Raw genomic sequence first — 21,744 nt, 5'->3', positions numbered from 1 at the left:
AGTGAAAAATGTAATCTAAATTCAACTCTAACTTTTTGGTAAAGTTTTAATTTTTTAAAGAAATGCTTTCAATTATACAATTTTGTATTTTTAGAAGAAAACAACTTAAAGGAACAACTAGGTAAGAACTGAATTTATTTTATTATGTGCACTTACATTGCTTAACCTATATACGATCATCAGTTTAGTAAATTAAGTTCTGACAAAGTTATTTTTATCAAATGTTGACTCAGTAGTATTGATAACAAGCATCTACCTGAAAGCAGGTTTAGAAATTAATCATCTCTATTAAAATAATGTAGTACAATGATTAGTATAAAATAAGTATGATTTTTAATCTTATACTTATTTTTGGCTAGCTTTACTGAAATGACGGTTACAGATATCCAGCACTAGTGTCTTCCTGAGTGAGTTAGTAATAAAGACTTGGTCGAGTTATTTCCATAGAATGCTCGGTGCCTATTACTTCTGTAATTGTCATGTCACAATAGATGACTTTTACAGCAATTTTCAGTTGTAGCTTTTATCTACATAATCTTAGCGAGTTGGAGACATTTGGCAGCATGCTCTTGTGACTGCTGGTTGCACTGACATACCCAGCAACTCACTCTAGCTTTCCATGACTCACTGCAACTAAATCAGACAAGTTTGACCATATCTTTAGTCGTAGGAACAGACTATGTGTGCATGAGAAGTGAAAAACAGTAAATGCTCATCTGGAATTGCAATGCATATAATGAAGTGATGAGGATGCAAGTTTTTGGACCTCATAATAGAAGAAAGCCTTGTCTACCTGATATCTCATGTTCCGTACCACAACAGACTGGAAAAAAGAAAAAAACAGCAGAGATTGTAGCTGAACTCACCGTACATGTTAACCCTTCATACGTCACTGGTTCTGTCAAGGAGCACACTATTGAATGTCAGAAAAGAGACAGTTGTCATGCATTTGAATTTCTTTTGAACTAAGGACAACAGAAAAATGGATGCAAAGCCCATGTAAATCCCCATGTAATTAGGCATAGAACATTTTTTTCTTGTAAACCGGTCCATGGTTCCATGTTTACAGCTAAATTAACCTTATAATATGCATTCTTTTGTTAAAAAAAGAAAAAAAAAAAAAAAAGAAAAAAATGAGAAATACTCCATATGTTACCCAGTGTTTTCCAATCTGTAAAATCCAATTCATCAACTCAGAACCTACCCTGGAACACTGTAGGTAGATTGGAGGCATCCATGAACTGAGGTACCCTCTCATGCACACCAACATAGGGCCAAATTTTACTGTCAGTGCTTTCCATGCACCTTTGGGGATATGTGAAGAACTCCACAGTACCAGGAAGAAAACCCACAAAGACACCAGAAAAATATGGAAAAGGGGAACAGCAGGTGCAAGATTTAAACCCAGGATATATGTAAACTTAGATTTTACCAATACAATACCCTGTTTGCAGAAATTCTGAATTTTGTAGTTATTAAGTTCCTTAGAAAAGGTTTTTATTAGTTTTAACATTCATGTTTGGCTCTTTTTGATGGCAGATTATAAATCCATTTGCTTTTCAGGGCTATTGTAGTTATGGCTTTATGGGTCATTTTCGATCACATTACCTACATCTCATGGCTGCAAATATATGACTCACTGGGTGGGTGTAACACTATCCCGATATTCGGGTATTTCTAGAAAACTTAATTTTGCTTTATGCTTGTTTTGATATTTTTATTCCTTTGATTGATTGATTGATTGATTGATTGATTGATTGATTTATTACTTTCCCTGCATTTTTGATTTTTGCTTAGCAGTTTGGGTTTGTTGTTTAGATCACCTTCACTTTTTGGTGACCATTTCTGCCTCAATTTTTGGTCACTGTTTTGCCAAACCTTTCATCCCCTGGTTGCTTTTTTAGCTGTCCTTTTAAGGACAAGCCTAATAAAACTTTATTTCTTTACTTCTGTTAATAGAAACTGCAAAATCAGAGAGTGAAAAATTAAAACAAGGTAAGGTTAAGAAACTGAGTGAACTTTTTCAAATAAACTGTAAATTATGTGAAGATGAACATTACTGTTCTAACATTTAAAAAGAGAAAACTTGTGTATTAGATGAAATAATTTATTTTAGATTGTTGCGCTGATGGAAGACAGAATGTTAATTTAGTAACATTCACAGTAATAATTCTAGTAATGTGACATTTTATTTATATTTACCTTACAACGCAACTGTTATATTCTTATGAATGCAAATCAGGGCAATTAATATGGAGTTAGATTGCTACCAATTCTTATACTCTAATTAAACCTTTTCAGGCTCATATATGTAACCCAGCCACAGGGAATGCACAAACCAGTGTGTGTCTTTGTGCCTGTCCCAAGCCCGAATAAATGGGGAGGGTTACGTCAGGAAGGGCATCCAGTGTAAAATTTTACCAAATCAATATGTGGACAACAATACAAATTTCCATACCGGATCGGTCGAGCCCCAGGTTAACAACGACCACCACCAGTACTGTTAGCCAACAGGGTGCTGGCAGAAATTGGGCTACTGTTGGCCGAAGAATAAGAAGAAGAAGAAGAGGTGGAAGATGTGTCCGGAGGCAGGAGGAGAGGAGGAAAGTAAAGAGAGTGGAACTGAGGGTAGGAACTTTGAATATTGGCAGTATGACTGGTAAGGGGAGAGAGTTAGCAGATATCCATATTACTAAATGAGAATGGTAAACCGGATATGGACGCAGGGTCGTGCCCGTGGACGCAAAAGACATAGTGCGCAAGCGCCACACAAAGCCACCCCCCATAGTGAAACGGGAGAGACTACGCACGTGCGCAGGCGCTACACAAAGCCCCCCCCCCCCCCCCCCCCCCACTGCAACAGAGCAAAACGGGAGAAACTACGAACCGTCAGAGTAGGAAACAAAGTAAAACCTCATAAAGAGGATAAAGAACAGGGACAAACACATGAAGAGCAGGTTACAGAACAAAGCCCCCCTCCCCAGAGTACAACGACAGAGACTACGAACCGTCTGACATGCCGCAAGCAGGATAAAGCGAGGTCAGAAATAAAACACAGAGTAGGAAACAAAGTAAAACTTCATAAAGGGATTAAAGAACGAGGATGAACACATGGAGAGCGGGTTACAGATGATGAAACCTGGAATGCAACAGCTACAAAAACACCTAGGCACTAAACACATGCACACCGAGATACAGAATATAAAGGCAGAACCAACGACAGTTAAACGTCCACACCACACAGTGGATACGGACCCTGAAGGTTCAGGCGCCTACATCGGGCGTCACAAAGCCCAGTAAAGTACAAAAGGCAAATGCGCCTACACAACATGGTAAGAACCGACATAATACGGAATGCGCAGGCGTGGCCGCCATATTGTGAGTGGCACTAATGCGTAGATCTAATGATCGTGGACTCCTACAACGCGCGTCTCAAACTGCATAAGCAAAGCAGGCACGGGTTCAACACGACACAGCTCGAGTGACCGAGATACAAACACGCGCCTGCCTGGATATAATTAATGAACGCAAGTGCCTACAACGTGCATCTGAAATGATGCAAACCAGGCAGAGACTCCTCCAAAAAGAAACAGCTCAACTAAACGATATACGAAGTGAAACGGGAAACACTACAGAGTCCGCAGTGCTACACAATGCACCGCATAATAGTTCGGAAGGAGCTTCGTATTAACAGTGGAGAGACCCACAGTGACACGGGCGAACGCTCCGTATTAAACATACGTCATCCTCACACATCCAGTCTATACGGCATAGGTGAATCACATTACAGTGATGCATTATTAACAGTACGATAAACATCACAGTATCGCAAACAAATGAAAATTATTACTCGAAAAAGGGAAAATATAATCTGGTACGTACGGGGCTCCGTGTTAACAGTGGAGAGCCCCACAGTGACACGGGCGAGCTCTCCGTATTAAACGTGCGTCATCCTCACACATGGCTACCCAGCGGGCACGGGTTCAAAACACCGGGGGTAGGCGAGCGAAGCGAGCAGGGGGCGGAGCCCCCTTGTGATGGAGAGAAGGAAGGTTGATATATTGTGCGTGCAAGATACTAAATAGAAGGGGAGTAAGGCCAGGTGGATCGGAGGTGGATTCAAATTGTTCTATCCTGGTGTGGATGGGAGGAGAAATGGAGTAGGAGTTATTCTGAAGGAACAGTATGTCAAGAGTGTTTTGGAGGTAAAAAGAGTGTCAGGCAGAGTAATGATTATGAAGCTGGAAATTGGAGGTGTGATGATGAATGTTGTTAGAGCATATGCACCGCAAGTTGGGTGTGCAATGGGTGAGAAAGAAGATTTTTGGAGTGAGTTGGATGAAGTGATGAACAGTGTACCCAAGGGACAGAAAGTGGTGATTGGAGCGGATTTCAGTGGGAATGTTGGTGAAGGGAACAGTGGAGACGAGGAGGTGATGGGTAGGTATGGTGTCAAGGAGAGGAATGAAGATGGTCAGAGGATAGTGGATTTTGCCAAAAGGATGGACATGGCTGTGGTGAATACGTATTTTAAGAAAAGGGAGGAACATAGGGTTACGTACAAGAGTGGAGAAAGATGCACGCAGGTAGATTACATCCCATGCAGAAGAGTTGATCTGAAGGAGATTGAAGACTGCAAAGTGGTGGCAGGGGAAAGTGTAGTTAAGCAGCATAGGATGGTGGTCTGTAGGATGACGTTGGAGATCAAGAAGAGGAAGAGAGTGAGAGCAGAGCCAAGGATCAAATGGTGGAAGTTGAAAAAGGAAGACTGCAAGGTTGAGTTTAGGGAGGAGGTGAGACAGGCACTGGGTGGCAGTGAAGAGTTACCAGACAGCTGGGAAACTGCAGCAGATGTAGTAAGGGTGACAGCAAGAAGGGTGCTGGGCGTGACATCTGGAAAGAGGAAGGAGGAAAAGGAGACCTGGTGGTGGAATGAGGAAATACAGGAGAGTATACAGAGGAAGAGGATGGCAAAGAAGAAGTGGGATAGTCAGAGAGATGCAGAAAGTAGACACGAGTACAAGGAGATAAGGCACAAGGTGAAGAGAGAGGTGGCGAAGGCTAAAGAAAAGGCGTATGATGAGTTGTATGACAGGTTGGACACTAAGGAGGGAGAAAAGGACCTGTACCGATTGGCTAGACAGAGGGACCGAGCTGGGAAAAATGTGCAGCAGGTTAGGGTGATAAAGGATAAAGATAGAAACATACTCACAAGCGAGGAAAGTGTGTTGAGCAGATGGAAAGAGTACTTTGAGAGGCTGATGAATGAAGAGAACGAGAGAGAGAAGAGGTTGGATGATGTGGAGATAGTGCAGCGGTTCTCAAACTTTCGTATTTCGCACTCCCCCTTTTCTACCTGGAATAATTCTACACCCCCTGCATAATATAAGATAGATGAGAATAACCCATGATACAACTAACAAAGGTATGATACTCGTGCGGTGTCATGGTATCCTATCATTTTTATTTCATGTGTTAGATTTTCATGTGTTCGGCTAACTTCGATGAAATATTTGCAATTTATTTGTTTTAAAGTGCTTTAATAACTGTTAAAATGCCTTGTGTGGTTTTTGGTAGTAATTCTAATCCCAAAAACAAAGAATAAATTATTTATTCTTATTTAATTATTTTTTTATGCAAAGAAACGATTAATTATGTTTTCATTTTTAAAAATCTTATAAACGAGGACACCAATGAAGTCAATCTGCACGAGACGAACGTATTTTTGTCCGACAAATATTATACTGCAGTTATCTGTATCATGAAAATAACCCAATACGCAGTAAATTATTTAATTCAATTTGGCAATATTGACTACACTGCAAATGTGGTGCAGTCGCGCTGCATTTTCATCTGATCTATTGTTACCGGAATGTTCGCGACAGATACCCGTATGTCTCGAACTTTTTTATTGAAAATACGTGACTATAAAAGCAGCAGCAGCAGCGGTGCCGCTCAGAATTAGTCATTAGATCTATGCCTTAGAAATGTTTTATTTTAATTTTAGTTATAATGCATTCGTTGTGATTATATGTTTGCAAATTTAAATTTGAAATAAAAATGTAAAAAATTAATTTTGATGTCTTGTTCATTTATTCAACGCCCTCCTTGTACAGCTTCAGCTCCCCCCTAGGGGGGCACGCCCCACAGTTTGAGAACTGCTGAGATAGTGAATCAGGAAGTGCAACGGATTAGCAAGGAGGAAGTAAGGACAGCTATGAAGAGTATGAAAAATGGAAAGGCCGTTGGCCCAGATGACATACCTATGGAAGCATGGAGGTGTTTAGGAGAGATGGTAGTGGAGTTTTTAACCAGATTGTTTGATGGAATCTTGGAAAGTGAGAGGATGCCTGAGGAGTGGAGAAGAAGTGTACTGGTGCCGATATTTAAGAATATGGGGGATGTGCAGGACTGCAGTAACTACAGGGGAATAAAATTGATGAGCCACAGCATGAAGTTATGGGAAAGAGTAGTGGAAGCTAGGTTAAGAAGTGAGGTGATGATTAGTGAGCAGCAGTATGGTTTTATGCCAAGAAAGAGTACCACAGATGCAATGTTTGCTCTTAAGATGTTGATGGAGAAGGCCAGAAGGAGTTGCATTGCATCTTTGTGGACCTGGAGAAAGCATATGACAGGGTGCCTCGAGAGGAGCTGTGGTATTGTATGAGGAAGTCGGGAGTGTCAGAGAAGTACGTAAGAGTTGTACAGGATATGTACAAGGGAAGTGTGACCGTGGTGAGGTCTGCAGTAGGAGCGACGCATGCATTCAAGGCGGAGGTGGGATTTCATCAGGGATCAGCTCTGAGCCCTTTCTTATTTGCAATGGTGTTGGACAGGTTGACAGACGAGATTAGGCAGGAGTCCCCATGGATGTTTGCTGATGACGTTGTGATCTGTAGCGATAGTAGGGAGCAGGTTGAGGTGACTCTGGAGAGGTGGAGATATGCTCTAGAGAGGAGAGGAATGAAGGTCAGTAGGAACAAGACAGAATACCTGTGTGTGAATGAGAGGGAGGTCAGTGGAATGGTGAGGATGCAGGGAGTAGAGTTGGTGAAGGTGGATGAGTTTAAATACTTGGAATCAACAGTACAGATTAATGGGGATTGTGGAAGAGAGGTGAAAAAGAGAGTGCAGGCAGGGTGGAATGGGTGGAGAAGAGTGTCAGGAGTAATTTGTGACAGACGGGTATCAGCAAGAGTGAAAGGGAAGGTCTACAGGACAGTATTGAGACCAGCTATGTTATATGGGTTGGAGACGGTGGCACTGACCAGAAAGCAGGAGACAGAGCTGGAGGTAGCAGAGTTAAAGATGCTAAGATTTGCACTGGGTGTGATGAGGATGGATAGGATTAGAAATGAGTACATTAGAGGGTCAGCTCAAGTTGGACGATTGGGAGACAAAGTCAGAGAGGCGAGATTGTGTTGGTTTAGACATGTGCAGAGGAGAGATGCTGGGTATATTGGGAGAAGGATGCTAAGGATAGAGCTGCCAGGGAAGAGGAAAAGAGGAAGGCCTAAGCTAAGGTTTATGGATGTGGTGAGAGAGGACATGCAGGTGATGGGTGTAACAGAACAAGATGCAGAGGACAGAAAGATATGGAAGAAGATGATCCGCTGTGGCAACCCCTAATGGGAGCAGCCAAAAGGAGAAGAAGGCTCATATACGTAGAGTTTACTTTTCTTAATGGATTTTTTATTTGAAGTTTATTTCAATTTTTTCTTTTTCGACACCATGTTTGCTATACCAGGCTTCGCAATTTGGAGGAGTGGTTGTCACCAGCAAGACGGTATAAAAGTCATGCAGTACACTTCCTCATCATGTACATTTATTGAGAAAAAATAAACAGATTAACATGTATTTAGTTAGTTATTAGTTGTGGCAAAATAACTTGTGCAGTGAGTTTTGACAACAATTTAGGGTTTTGATATTTGCTTTGGATACAGTTTGTATTTGACTTTCCAGTTACACATCTCTGCCTCTCTTTTGACCCAAGTCTCTTCTCATGGTCCTTCATAAAAAAATCACTGCCAATTCTGATACAAACATCACTTTGTGAGTGTGACACATATTATAAGTGATTGTTACATTTTGAGCTGGTGTGACACATTTTGCAAGTGCACTTAGGACATTTTGAGCATGAGTGGTATACACTTAAAACTAAATACTGCATGGTCATTGTGTCATTTACTAAAACAGTTTGTACTCCAAACATGTTAGCATGCAGTCTTATTTTAATTGTCTACCTTTAACTTCACATTTTGGATATTAGCAATCAATTGTACTTTGTAATGACCCACCTTGGAAAAAGTAACAAAGTAGGAAAAGTACTGATAACCTGCACTTTTTAAAGAGTACAATTATTTGCTTTTAAAAGACTTTAAAAAGTACAATTCCCTAAATAATTTACTCAAGTACAGTAACAAAAAGAATTGTAATTTGTTACTTTACAGCTCTGCACAAAGAGCATTTTGATTGTGAGCAGGCATATGTAGCTCTAGTGATGAGCAAACTCCACAGTTTTTGCTTCGCCTCGAGTTTGGAGAACACATGGAAGTGTTCACGAATACTGCCGACCTCTGCGAAATGCATTGATGTCAATGCAGAAGGACTAACTGAACTAGATTTGACTGAAATATTATGGTGCAATCATCTTTAAAGTGTCCCTGAGGGCCTGGGAAATCTCTGCCAACTATACTGGACTGATTATTGTGGTAAAAGGTGACCTGAGCTGTGTGGCAGCAGTGCCAACCACTGCACCACCCTGCCTCTGTGAGATCAAAGAAGAAAGAATGCAGTCAGAGACGCGCAAGCAAATATTTCGTTAATAATGCTTTGGCAAAATTTGCTGATCAACACTATGTAGCACATTTTCAGTGAACACAATACATTTTTCATTATTTTCTGGTTATATGACTTTTACCAGTGATCTTACGCTACTTTACTGCTCGTACATTCTGAGCATGGAAGTAGAGAGGCAAGGGTCGACTTTGTTCTTCTAGCTAATAGGAGCAGTCTTTGCTAACCAGCCGGTTGTAAGGCACACCAATTTTTCCCGCTAAGCAGGAACATGTCAGAGTTACTCAGTGGCTCAATGGATTCACAAAAGTACTGTTTTTTTGTACTTTGTTCTTTGTTTTTTATAAAGATATTAGCTGCTTGCTTGCAGTAGCATTTATGGATATTTTCTGTTGTCCACCTCATGGTGCCAAGTGAAGTTCTGCAGTTGTTATTTCTCTCGTAGGAGAAACCAACCCTGGTGTATTGAGTTCACTCAAAGTGTGCTAGATATCCTTGCAAAATGTGTCACTAATGATCAAAATGTATGCTTGCAAAACATATAACTTGCATTCAAAATGTAGCACACACTTGCAAAATGTATTGTGCTCATTTACAGACTGTGCGAACCAGCCTCGACTCGGACAGACACCAAGACAACTTATGTCCAAAACACATAGTTTTGGACATAAGTTGGACACACAGTTTTATTTTGATTTATAAAGTACAGTGCACCAAACTCACAGTCCTTCCTTCTGTCTATTCTTTTCTTGCTGCCTCCACTCCTCTCTTGCAAGCTTTGTCACTCTCCCTCCCAACTCCGGCTCCTCGACGGCAGTGAGGTGGCCCCTTTTATACAGTACCTGGATGTGCTCCAGGTGCTTCTTGATGATTCTTCCTGCAGCACTTTTGGGTGTGGTGGAAGTGCTGCTTGAGCACCCGGAAGCACACTGGGTGTATTTACCTCCTGGCCTAGCAGTACTCCCTGTTGTGGCAGAAGTACTGCAGTCCACGTCTCTGGGAATGTCTGGGCGGACCCTGGTGGTGGACACATGCCCCAACTGGGTGGAGCTTCCCAGCTCCGAATGTGTGGCCCACATGCAAACCAGAGCGGTTAACCTCTAGTGTCCCGGGGGAGATATTGGTCCTCTCCCGGTCCTTCCACCTTCCAGGCATCCCGGCTGCGCAGACACCCTAGCCGTCTGTCACAAGACTTTTGGCAGTGGGACTTGTGTCAAAACTCTGGCAAAAGTCATGTGACTGCAAAATGTATTGCTCATGCTCGAAATATGATGCCTATTCTCAAAATCATATTTGCAAAATGATCCACTCACACTTTAAATTTAACTCCATAGATTAAATTCATTTTATTAATTTTTTGGTTTGAATAAGCTGTGATGTCAGAATAATTTAATGCATTTTATTTATGTGTATGTTTTTTTCTCCAGAATGTAGTGACCTTCACAATGAAATAAGTAAGACTCTTTTATCTATAAAACTTTTTTCATTTGTGGTAATGAATGTTCTATTCTATTTCAGACACTCTTTTTAGAGCATAAGTATGATTTTTTTAAAATATTATATACAGTATTAGTTATTACAAACCATATTATCGTGATAGCAAAGTCCCAGTTTGAGCTTCTGAAACCAGATAAAATATACAGTACATATATATATAGAAAGAAAATAAATTAACAGTGATGGCACATTGTCAAAGTAAATTTTTTCAGTAAGACATGCATTCAGTTGTGATCTAAAATTAAAACTTTAAAATGTATTTTTAGATATTCAATGTAAGGAAATACATGCTGATGAAAGTAGGCCTGGGTGATAAAGACTTAAATTGATATCACTGTTAGCTTCTTTGGGGTATTCAACAAAGAAATAATCCAAATAAAATATAACAAATGTTAAAATCCAAATCAGAAAGGTAAAAACACTACTTTTCTTCTGTCACACTCTTTCTCAGTGCTTGTTAGGACCCATGGGTGTCCCACTGATGCAGATCTGCCACCTCAATCAGTACTCGAGGAGCCAAAGCTACCACCTCCATTAGTCACTACAATCCAAGGGCACTGTGCCCTCACCTGGATGCCACCACATTGGGACCCCATCAGTAAACCTGCTCCCGTGACTTCTCTCACTCTCTTGTCAACTCCGCCTTTCAGCTTCTTTAGCTGCTGGAAGCACAACCACCCCTCAGAGTACCTCCTGCCCTAAATTCTACTCTCAATAAACTAGTCAGTAATAAGGATGCTGCCCAATTTTTCCTTTAGCTTTTTAATGTTACAAAAATGTATAGAATATTTGGCAAGATAATTCATGGAAAACATCAAATATTCTCAAAGCCAACTACCTGACCAACTGCCACTGCACATTCCCCTAAGGAGCAGGAAACATTTGATGAAACCTTTACACCACGGCAAGTAAGAATTTCAAATCCTTCCCTGCTGGAACTGGCACTCAAAAAGGAGACCATGCTGACCATCCCCAGGACTCTCTGTGCCTGATCTCCTAAAGAAATGGCAAAAATAACATACTTAAAACAGAAAAAATGGAAAAAGAAAAAGCGAAGAGGGGATCAAACCTGCAGCTGCACCAATGCACACATGTAAACGTCTGCCCACTCAAAAGACAGAAAGAAATTCACTAATAAATTAATATCTATTCTATGTAAAAACAGAAATAAAAAAATAAGCAAAAAGGTGATATATGTAAATACAGAATTACTTTAACACAATGAATGCTGAAAATAAAATTTTAGAACTTTTAAATAAGGATATTGGTACATGCTGCAGTAATATTTTAAAATGCAGTTTTAAGAACTTTTAACATTTGTAATGCTTAAAGACAAACTGAATCATTAAAATATTTCTAAGGTGTAACCACAGTGTTTCCAGATTCTGCTCCAGAGCTTTCACAGTGTCACAGTTGGTTTGCATTTCTGATGGACTGTAGAGTTCAGTCAGTCAGTCAGTGAGGCTGCCTGGTCAGTTGATTTCAGCAAAGGCTCCATTTTTGGTTTACTTGATATTCTCATTTTCTTTGTTTTGTCTCCTTAACAGAAAACCGAGGGCACGTCTCAAACCAAGGTATGGCATTGATTGTATTTGTGTCATTAATAATAAACTCATGTGTGAAGAATGATGATTAACTGTTGCTTTTTATTGTAGAGCTGGAGGAGATGCGCTCAGTACGAGGTAAATAGACTACATTTGTGAACAGGTTTTTAAACTGTGGGTGACTGACTGAATCTTTACAGATTTGTATTGAAAGAAGGTGTTTTAAACTTTTTAGTGTTTTAAATATAGTTTGTGCAACAAAACAGACATTTAGTTATTAGTTTAATGTTTTGTTTCTCTTTACATAGCTAATATAACAATAAGCCAAGACAAATCATCAAAGAATGCTAAAGTGTCTGCAGATGGAAAGAAAGTCAGAGCAAAAACAACAATCAAGCTAACAGGATTGGACTGTGCCATTGCCAATGAGAGCTTCACTGCTGGGAGACACTACTGGGAGGTGAAGGTGGGAGACATTCATAAATGGAGGCTGGGTGTCACCAGTCACTCAGACTTCAGTGAAGTAAAAGACAAGACTAAGGCCAGGCAGTATTACTGGGCACTGAAGTGGAAAGATAAGAAGTTTATTACTATAAATGGAGAAAAAGAAACAGAGCTGACTTCTAAACAGAAGGCCAGTGTGATTGGAGTGTTTCTGGATTATGACAAAGAACAGCTTTCCTTCTACAATTTAGATGACACATCTCATATTCACACTTTGATATTCACCACTAAACTGCCCCTCTATCCCTTGTTTAACTGTACCAGCACTGACAAAGATCTTATTTTGTGTTAAGTAGCCAATGGAATGGAAGAGTCAAAGACAAATGGAATTACAACTTAAAGTCCAAGTAGAACAGAATGACACCTCTTACATATGTGGTATTACTCTGATCTAATGAAATACAAAATACAATGGTTACCTATGTGCATTGTATAAATAAATGCTTTTAAATAATTTACAAGAAACTAACATGATTTTGATTTATAACACACTACTATATCACCACAGGACAAACATTACACAGGACTGTAGAACTTCATAAAAGTTAACTTTACATTTTCTTCTCCAATCTCACAAGGTTATGTCATGTTTGGTGTTGCAAGTTACAGCCCAATATGAAACAAATTACTGCCAAAAATAAAATTCTGATTAAATTCTTCAAATATTTCAACACTAGTGTCATGTTTTTGTCTCTGACAACTAAGTTGCATAAATCTGAAAGAACTTGTGCTGTTCCTACACATTAAAAAATGCCTCACGCCTGTAGGTCCTCTTTGTCCAAATGTTGCAGAATTTCTGAAGCAGAACTGTCTTTATAATATACACACATGAAAGTGAACAATGCAACATTCACTGAAACTCCAAGTCCTCACCTCTGTACTGAGTTGTTGAGGTGTGTTCAAGTCATATTGGATTTAGACTTCAAATACGCTCTTTTACAAAGTGTCCACCCTCTGTCAGTTAACTCCTGAAATGTTATCTTTAAATGCCAGAAGAAAGTGTTATCTAGGAAAACTATTTAATGTTTTCAATATTTAATTCACGACAAACACTGCCCTTTGTACAAAACTGAACTTCTTAGACATTTTTTTGTATTAGTGCTTTGCATGTGTATTGTTCTGCAGTGGGCTGGTGCCCTGCCCAGGGATTTGTTCCTGCCTTGTGCCCTGTGCTGGCTGGGATTGGCTCCAGCAGACCCCCGTGACCCTGTGTTAGGATATAGTGGGTTGGATTATGGATGGATTGATGGATGGATGGATGGATGTGTATTGTTACTAGACTTTACTGTTTAACAAACCTAACTTATATATGAATAAATAAATATTTACTAAAGTTATTTTTTTATTCCTAATGTTCAGTTTCTTCCAGTTGAAGCAACATTTTGTTCTTACTTGTTACTCTCCAAAACATAAAACTGTATATTCCTGTGAATTTCCTAACTACTCGAATATTAAAACTTAAATTGTAAGTGCCTGCTGGTCCATGGAAGCATCAGCGTAATGTTTGTTATTAAAATTCACCAGGACCTTTCTTTGTGTTATTTATTTACTTTTAAGTGGTATCATTCTCCTTTATATTACTTTAGTTATTTCTTTATTAGATTTTCCAAGTGATATAAATATTTTAAACTAACAAGTAAATAACTGGCTTTTAAAAAATACAGTTAAACTTTCTCAAACGAAACCCTTTATAGCACAAGAAAATATGTAGTTTTGGGTGCTCTAAGGGGGGTTGTGATTTGTCTGTTATATTTATGTTGGATTTGCTAAATTAGTATTTATGTGAACACTTCTGCAGAACTCAAAGTGATAGATTGAACACTAAGGATTGTCCCTGTCAGAATCGCTGTAAGTCCTGCACTGGAATCCTTTCATTTGCAGAGGTGGATATTTGCTGTCACCCATTAAACATTTTATTTTGAGTTTCTTTTGAAATCCGGATGAATATTGGATTTGTTTAGCTTATCCATATTACCTGAAGTTAGAATGTCAATTTTTTAATTTTGTTTTAGATTAAGAACATTTGAGAATGTAATGTAACCATTAGGTGCTTTCAGAAGTGAGTGAGCTGAACTGTTGTGCTGGGCTGACATAGAACTTACCATTAAAGTGAAACATTTGAGCTTCATGATCCTTTCTTACTGGTGCAACATTTTTCATTGTTTTTGCTACGCATTTAGTCTTCCCTGACTTGGTAGCAATGTGTATAGTAGCTAGTCAGGTTTTCTGTCCAAGCCTTTGACTGTAATTGCACTCAAACTGTTAATAGTTATCCTATTTTGATATTTGGTCACACTTTTTATATCTTTTCTTATAGTTCATGTTTGGATTGCATATTTTGCAAAAGGTTTACACATTTGATCCTATTTTAGAGCACTAAAGCATTTAAAAAGAATTTAGTGATGCACAAGTCAATTGACCTTAGACCACTTTTTGCTCATTATGGTGAATTCGGCAGTCGTTTTGTATTTGGCTGATCAGGCTGTCGGTTTTGTGACATAGAGTGTATTAAGCTGAGGGCATTCACAGTACTGGCTGAGCTCAATAAGTGAAAACTGCAGAATAAAGTAACTTATGTTTGGAAGTATTTTAAAGTGTCTGAAAGTGATAGGATTTACTATCTGTAAAGTTTGAATTGAAATACAGTAGTTAGTCATGCTGAATTTAAAGCAAAGATGTTTGGCCTGACTAATCGGATTAGGCACCTACGGGTGGGTACATCACTCAGCTGAGCACTCTGACTTTCAACAATGTAGTGAAAGCAGTAAAACAGCTAAGGAACCAAATCTGTTTTAGTTGTCAGTAACAGCACTGTTTGAAAAAAAGCAGAAAAATGAACAGGACACCGAAAAACCAAAGTTTATTAGTAATAAAATAATGTAGTTCATTATTTTAGATGACCAGGCATTGTCTACTGGAATCCTGTAATTTAATTCATCACTTGGATGCACTGTGCCAAGCAGACATTTTTTGCAGATGTAGTGTTACGGGCGTAATGTACACTAATGTGCCATCTCAAATACAAGCTTTCTTGAGAAATAATACAACCTCTTTAAGTTCTAGAAGTAACATCTGGAGCACCGATGTGAGTCCAGTGTTGTTTTCTGAGCTTGACCACTCAATGGATTGACTGTGAATTTCACTTAAAGAAAGTTATTCTTCATGGACAAGAAGTTTCTGGCTCACTCACAGTGGCGTTCAGTGCTTGAAGTGGTCTAGTATGCTCACTCCATACCGACACTTCCCTGTGCTGCCCCTTTGAGTACCGTCACTTAGTGTTTGTGAACTGCACACTTCTTGCAACACATGCCCCACTACCAATCTGTATTTGGTACAAAAAAAAAAACACGTTCTGCCCTTTTGCTGAGCTTTCACACTTCCAAGGCAGAGCCCACACATAACAACTCCCATCCTAAAATTGTTTCCGTATATCACCGCACTTTCAGGCCTTCAGTTGGAGGACACATTTACACATAACTGTACACTGACTCTCATCACCCCAGTATGAAGTGGTCTGCCATCTTAACCTACAGTAAACGTAAGTAAATTAAAAAATAAAAATAATGTTTAGGATGTGCAAAGAAACCTGTGACCTCTACTAGGGTGGGGTTTAAATTAATCAAACAGGAGACACAAGACAGTTTGTGCTTGAGAAAAGAAAAAAAAGAGTGACAGTGCACTGTGGCTGACTTGTTTGTTGCAGGTTGTGCACTTCGAAAGAGCTGAACAGCAATTATTAATCAGGCAGCTATGGAGGCAAACTAGGAAGCGGGGATCTGTGATATCGTATGTAGTGGGAAAGTGGCTCCAGGCTACACTCTGGACATCTGATAATTCATGAACCAAACAGGATCAGCGGTGAGATGAGACACAGACAAAAATTGAAGGGGCAAGCTTATTTACAAGAGTGCTGTTCAGCAAAAAACACAGTAGTGTCAGGCAGGCTTTGATTCAGTCCTTCAGCACTGACACTCCTTCAAAAATAAATACAAACAAAATAAAAGGAAAAATATGGTGTATTTACAAAAACAGTGCACTCCTACAAAAACTACACACATGCACACTCCAGCCATGAAGGTAGTCCTTCTTCTTTATCTCAGGTTCAAGAAGTTCCTTCAATGGGGAAAAAAATAAAGTAAAAAAAAAATTCACAAGAAAAAACAAGTGTGTGTTTATACAAAAAAAAAAAACAATTGCACCAATCCCAAAGTCAAAACTACTCCAACACCAAATAAATATTGTGACCTCTGCGGCGGTGGGATGCGGCACCCCTTCAGAAACCAGTTTTTCAATGGAAAAGAAACCCAGTCTTCCAGTACCTTTTTGCGGGAGCAGCTGCCGGCTTGCTGGCTTTCTGTGGGGCTACAAACATTTAAAAGATCAAGACGTGGCTTTCCTGAGGTCTCTCACTCTCCTGTCTCTTTTCCCCCAGACTCCCTCTGCTCCCGGCCATTGCTGGATCCCCATGATGAAGAGGACTTTGTACTCTTTTGTGTAGCAGTCTGTAATGATGCGGGTTATACTTAATGCTCCCATCTTCCTGTTGGGAGCTCTTGAACCCGACACCGTCACCGGATGAGCTGGACAGTGAAGACATCACAACAAAGCAAAGGGATGGTGCAAAAAGATGCAAAAGTGCTTCTATTTAAAAACAACAAAGCCAAAAAACAAAAGTGTTCAAATAAATAGTGCAATGCATCACAATGTCAATAAATAAATAATCCATTAAAAGCAAGTGAAATGTAGAGGTTAAAATCTCATAAATAAAGCCAGTTGAAACAAAAAACAACAGCTGGAAGCAGTCCTTTAAAATAAAACTCAGTGCCTTCATTTACAGGTGGCTTCCCTGCTTCTCCCATCCGGGCCATGCACCTGAGGAGTCGCCCTAACTGCAGCTGACCTTCTCATACTAGTCTGTAGCCTTGTGGTCCCTGGCTCCGTATTGCCCTCCATACATACTTGGGTTCCCCAGCGACCAGGGTGCTCATGCCTACTTTCATGCATGCACCGGCTTTCAGCTTCCTGCAGCCTTCATCTCCAATAACCTCCGTCTACTTTCTTTTTTTTCTCTCCCTCCGCACTCGCACTCCTACTGTATACTGTATAACGGGGATGTGGCACAGGTTTGGCGATTAGCAGCTCCCGGCATCAATCACAGATGTGGACATCTCCTCATCTGTGCACATAAGCGAGGAGACGCCCATCTCATGTAGCATCCAAAAACCACTCCGGCCACACTACCATGCCCCCTCTATAAGCCACAAGTGCAATGATTATCTATTTAAAAACTGGGCTTTTCTTCTGAGCTGTGGACCCACTATACCACAGAGTCAGGGCCGATGCGTCAAGTTTGACAGCTGTTCCTTGTGAGGCCGGATCGCCTCTGTAATAGACTTGTGTTTGTAACTGCCTGAACAGCAATGAAGTTTCTACTCCTTGGAAAACCTGCTGAACTCCCCTGTGCAACTTTGTGACCCAAGCTTGACAATATACATACCTCCACCAGAAATTATCTCTTGGAGATATATAAATATATGTACAAAAAAAGAATATTTACAAAGCTGTCAAAAATCACAACTGCTCCTTCAATTGCTCAACAGTGTTTAATCCTACCTCGCCTTTAGGTCCACTGACGACCCCCATTGGCCGGCAACTCTTTAAGTTGAAATGAGAGGCTACAGCACCAGAATGCAGTGCAGCCATCAGGTGTTACTTATACATAATGGTGAGGGTGCCAGACTGAGTAGAAGGTAAATTGTGAGTTGTAAAAAAGGCAAATTAGGCATTGAACATATATTAACATCATTTTGGGTTGTTGATTGTTTTATCTTCTACACCTTAGACTTGCTATTGGTGTCTTATATAATTTAAAAATGTGTTCAGAAAGAATAAAAAGTATGTGAATGAACTGTCAAGTTACACTGCTTACTTTGTTGTGGAATTTATGTGACTATTATACTGATATGATTTTGATGTTTTATTGCATTTTAAAAGCGACTTTTAATTTTTACATAAAATAATCACAAGAAAAGAAATTTAGTGAACAGGAGGTTGCCAACAAGTGATTTTTTTTTTTTTTTTACTTTGTTTCAATGATTTTATTCCTTTAGTTTCAGAGATACAAAGCTTCAAGCTGCGATAGCAAAGGAATGTCAAAAGTCATTCTGATACATCGCATCATCTTTTGATGAAAAGTGGAACTTCAGCAGACGAGGCAGGTGGGAAACACAATGGGCCTGATGCAAGGGGGGACAGTCCCATGAGCACAGAGACCCACTCAAGCAGGGCAAATTGGAACTGGTTATTACTACTAACCTCCACACCTGGATCGGAGGCCAAGAGTTAAAAGCCTTAATTGACACGGGAGCTACAACATCAATAATTCGGCCTGACATGGTTCCCAAGGGCACACGATTGTCTGTTACCTGTTAAATACTGTTTCATGTTTTTTCACAGTTACTGAGGAAGTGAAAGGAGAAGCGAAGGTAAATCTCTGCATTGGGAAACAACGGCAAACTCAATGGGTCGGGGTGGCAGACATACAAGACCCCTGTATAGTGGGGCAGGACTTTTTAAAGGACACTGGGGCACAATTTGATTTTAACTGGGAGAGTTTGACCTTCCCAGAAGAGGAGACACATCCATTTCTTTGAAGCCATAGGCAGAAAGGGGGGTTTTGCTACTCTGCTGCTCAGATAGATGCCCTTTTGTCACAGCCACAGTGTTCCCCTACTTGGAATTGCACCCTCGAAAAATTGTGGATAAAGAACCCCTCACAGAAGCAACAGCTGAAGGAACTTCATGCCGAATACCATGACAGGTTTTCCACCTTCCCTGAAGATTTGGGGCAGACCCACCTGGTGAGACATGAGAATGACACAGACGAAGCCCCTCCCATAAGGCAAAGCCCCAAGTGGATTCCCCAGGCTTGCTGCCCAGCCGCTGATTCTATGCCTAAAGTCACGTAAGCCATGGAAATCACTGAGCCTTCCAAATCTCTGAGAAGCTACCCTCTAGTCTTAGTAAAGGAAAATAATAGGATTTGGAGATTCTGTGTAGACTACAGGCATGTGAATGCAGTCACCTGCAAAGACCCATACCCCCTGCCAAGTATTGACGAGTCCTTGGATTCGATTGTGGGGTTGAGTTGGTTCTCATCACCTGGGGCCTTATGTATAAACGGTGCATACACACAAAAATGTTGCATAAGAATGTTTCCACGTTCAAATCGCAATTTATAAAACCTAAACGTGGTGTAAAGCCACGCACATTTTCACGCTAGCTCAAACCCTGTCGTACGCAAGTTCTCTGCTCGGTTTTGCAGACTGGCGGCACCCAGCGTCAAAGCAGTGCTACAGTTCCTGTGTGGTTATCCTTTCTTTTTTAGATCCACATCCCTGACACAGCTATATACGTAAATACACTGAAATTAACTGCATATTGTTTATTAGTTTAATGCATCTGATTGTAATTAACCTTTAGCAATATTATGGTCCACAGAGTGGTCAAACTGGTCCAAATACCATAACTGCTTTAGCATTGTTACTCTCACTGCACCTTCTTCTTCTCCTTTCAGCTGCTCCCATTAGGTGTTGCCACATTGGATCATCTTTTTCCATATTACTCTCACTGCGCCACTCGGAGTATTTATATCACTGTATCAGAGTGTGAATCACAGCTGTACAGCAGCTGATCGGAAAGAGAATTATCGGTATACAGCATCAAGCACACGCTGCCTCAGCCATGCTGTCTATTGAACTGCTCTCATATGATAAACGCTTCAGAGCCTTTCCTGTACTGACCTCACAGTTCAGAAACAGTTTCATCCCAAGAACTCTAAACGCACTCAATCAGTCCATCAAGTGCTCCTTGTAGAACTGTTTGTACTTTTAAGTACAATTACCTCACTGTAAACTTGCGATACAGTTATAATATAATATTGCACAACCTGAGCCACTTTATAAAGTGCGTATTTATATATGATGAGGATATCATTTTTAAGATGAAATGCAGCAAAATATGTTTATTATATTATACAGATAAAACTTTAAGTTTAACTACACGATGCCGCAGCACTAGCAAGCCACTGGCGCTCCGTTCATGGATTGTTCCTGCCTCGCGCTGTATTCTTGCTGGTGCTGATGCGACACTGAAAGGATAGATGGATAGAATAATTAAACACGTACTACGAAGATATTTCGATGTTCCTTAAAAGTTTTGAAGAATCGGAGTTCTAAGCTTACAGATGGCTTAACATCTATTACAGAGCTGATTGTGTGGAGATTGGGTATTTGGAGAAAGAAAAGTAAGGACAGGAATTGGAGGTTAGTACGTTTGAAAGAGACAGTACTGCTACAATAAATTATTTTATCAAAGGTCGCGCATGGTGCAGCAAGCATCTAGCATGAGACATGAGCAATCACTGCGCCACCGTGTTCCCATGTTTAATAACATGCTTTAACTCCTATCATCATGAAAATGATATCACGTATACATCTCAGTATTTTAATTATTCAGAGAGCTGTAATATTACAAATGTAATGGATTCTTTCACACATTCTTTCACGTAGCGATTCACCCACATAGAGCACATAGAAGATCAAATACAAAACAAAGGATTTAACGTGCTACTTTAGTTACGATGGGATTGAGAAACTAGTAAATTAAACGATTTTAAGATGAAGTTTATGATGTTCTACTTTAATGACAAAATGAACTACGTGATTAAAGTGTAAATTTAGAGATTAAAGTTGACATTTCATGCTTTTTCCCCACTGTGTGCCTTTTTTTTTCTCTGTACCCTATTAAGCTTTCATATGATACTCCGACAGTGGGCTACGACCCGCCTTTTCATGGCGACTTTGATATGTGGCAACTTCTTTTTTATGTCGGGCACTGTGCGAGCAGAAGAACGTAGAAGTTGGTGTTCGCACAGATTTATGCATCTGGATTTTTTTGTGCGTAAGCACATTTCCGCTTTTGTGCTTACGTCATGTTATAGTGCAAATTCTACACACGGTGTTATGCATGAGGCCCCTAACCTCCAGAGTGGATCCTGGCAGGTAGAACTGGACCCTGACGCAAGAGAGAAAACAGCTATTGCTGTTGGAGGCATACTCGGCCATTTCTGTGACCTACCATTCAAATTATCCAATGCCTCTGCCACCTTTGAATGACTTATGGATCGTTTCCTAGCTGAATTTCCCACCACACAGTATCTGGTATACTTGGATGACTTACTAGTATATGGCCAGTCATTCAATACTGCCTTAAGTTCACTTCAGGATGTGCTGGGAAGGCTGAGGGAGGCAAATTTAAAATTGCATTCAGGTAAATGTCATCTCCTGCGCTGGGAAGTGACATTCTTAGGAATGGGTTAGTAGACAAGGAATCACACTGAATG

General features: G+C 40.1%; 1 protein-coding gene across 1 annotated transcript in view; it reads left to right on the top strand.

The window, feature by feature from the left end:
* LOC114666343 (butyrophilin subfamily 1 member A1-like) overlaps positions 1 to 13,001 on the top strand; it is a 116,756-nt gene extending 103,755 nt beyond the window's left edge. The window contains exons 15-20 of the mRNA XM_028821160.2: positions 95 to 121; positions 1,960 to 1,995; positions 10,224 to 10,250; positions 11,841 to 11,867; positions 11,949 to 11,975; positions 12,146 to 13,001. Coding sequence (XP_028676993.1) covers positions 95 to 121; positions 1,960 to 1,995; positions 10,224 to 10,250; positions 11,841 to 11,867; positions 11,949 to 11,975; positions 12,146 to 12,633 — 632 coding nt within the window. The 3' untranslated portion in view covers positions 12,634 to 13,001. The remainder of the gene's footprint in view (positions 1 to 94; positions 122 to 1,959; positions 1,996 to 10,223; positions 10,251 to 11,840; positions 11,868 to 11,948; positions 11,976 to 12,145) is intronic.
* The last annotated feature ends 8,743 nt before the right edge of the window (positions 13,002 to 21,744 follow it).

The sequence above is a fragment of the Erpetoichthys calabaricus genome, chromosome 16 (genome assembly GCF_900747795.2).
Source record: "Erpetoichthys calabaricus chromosome 16, fErpCal1.3, whole genome shotgun sequence".
NCBI classification, from domain to species: Eukaryota; Metazoa; Chordata; class Cladistia; order Polypteriformes; family Polypteridae; genus Erpetoichthys; species Erpetoichthys calabaricus.
This window is presented reverse-complemented; position numbering and strand designations above follow the sequence as displayed.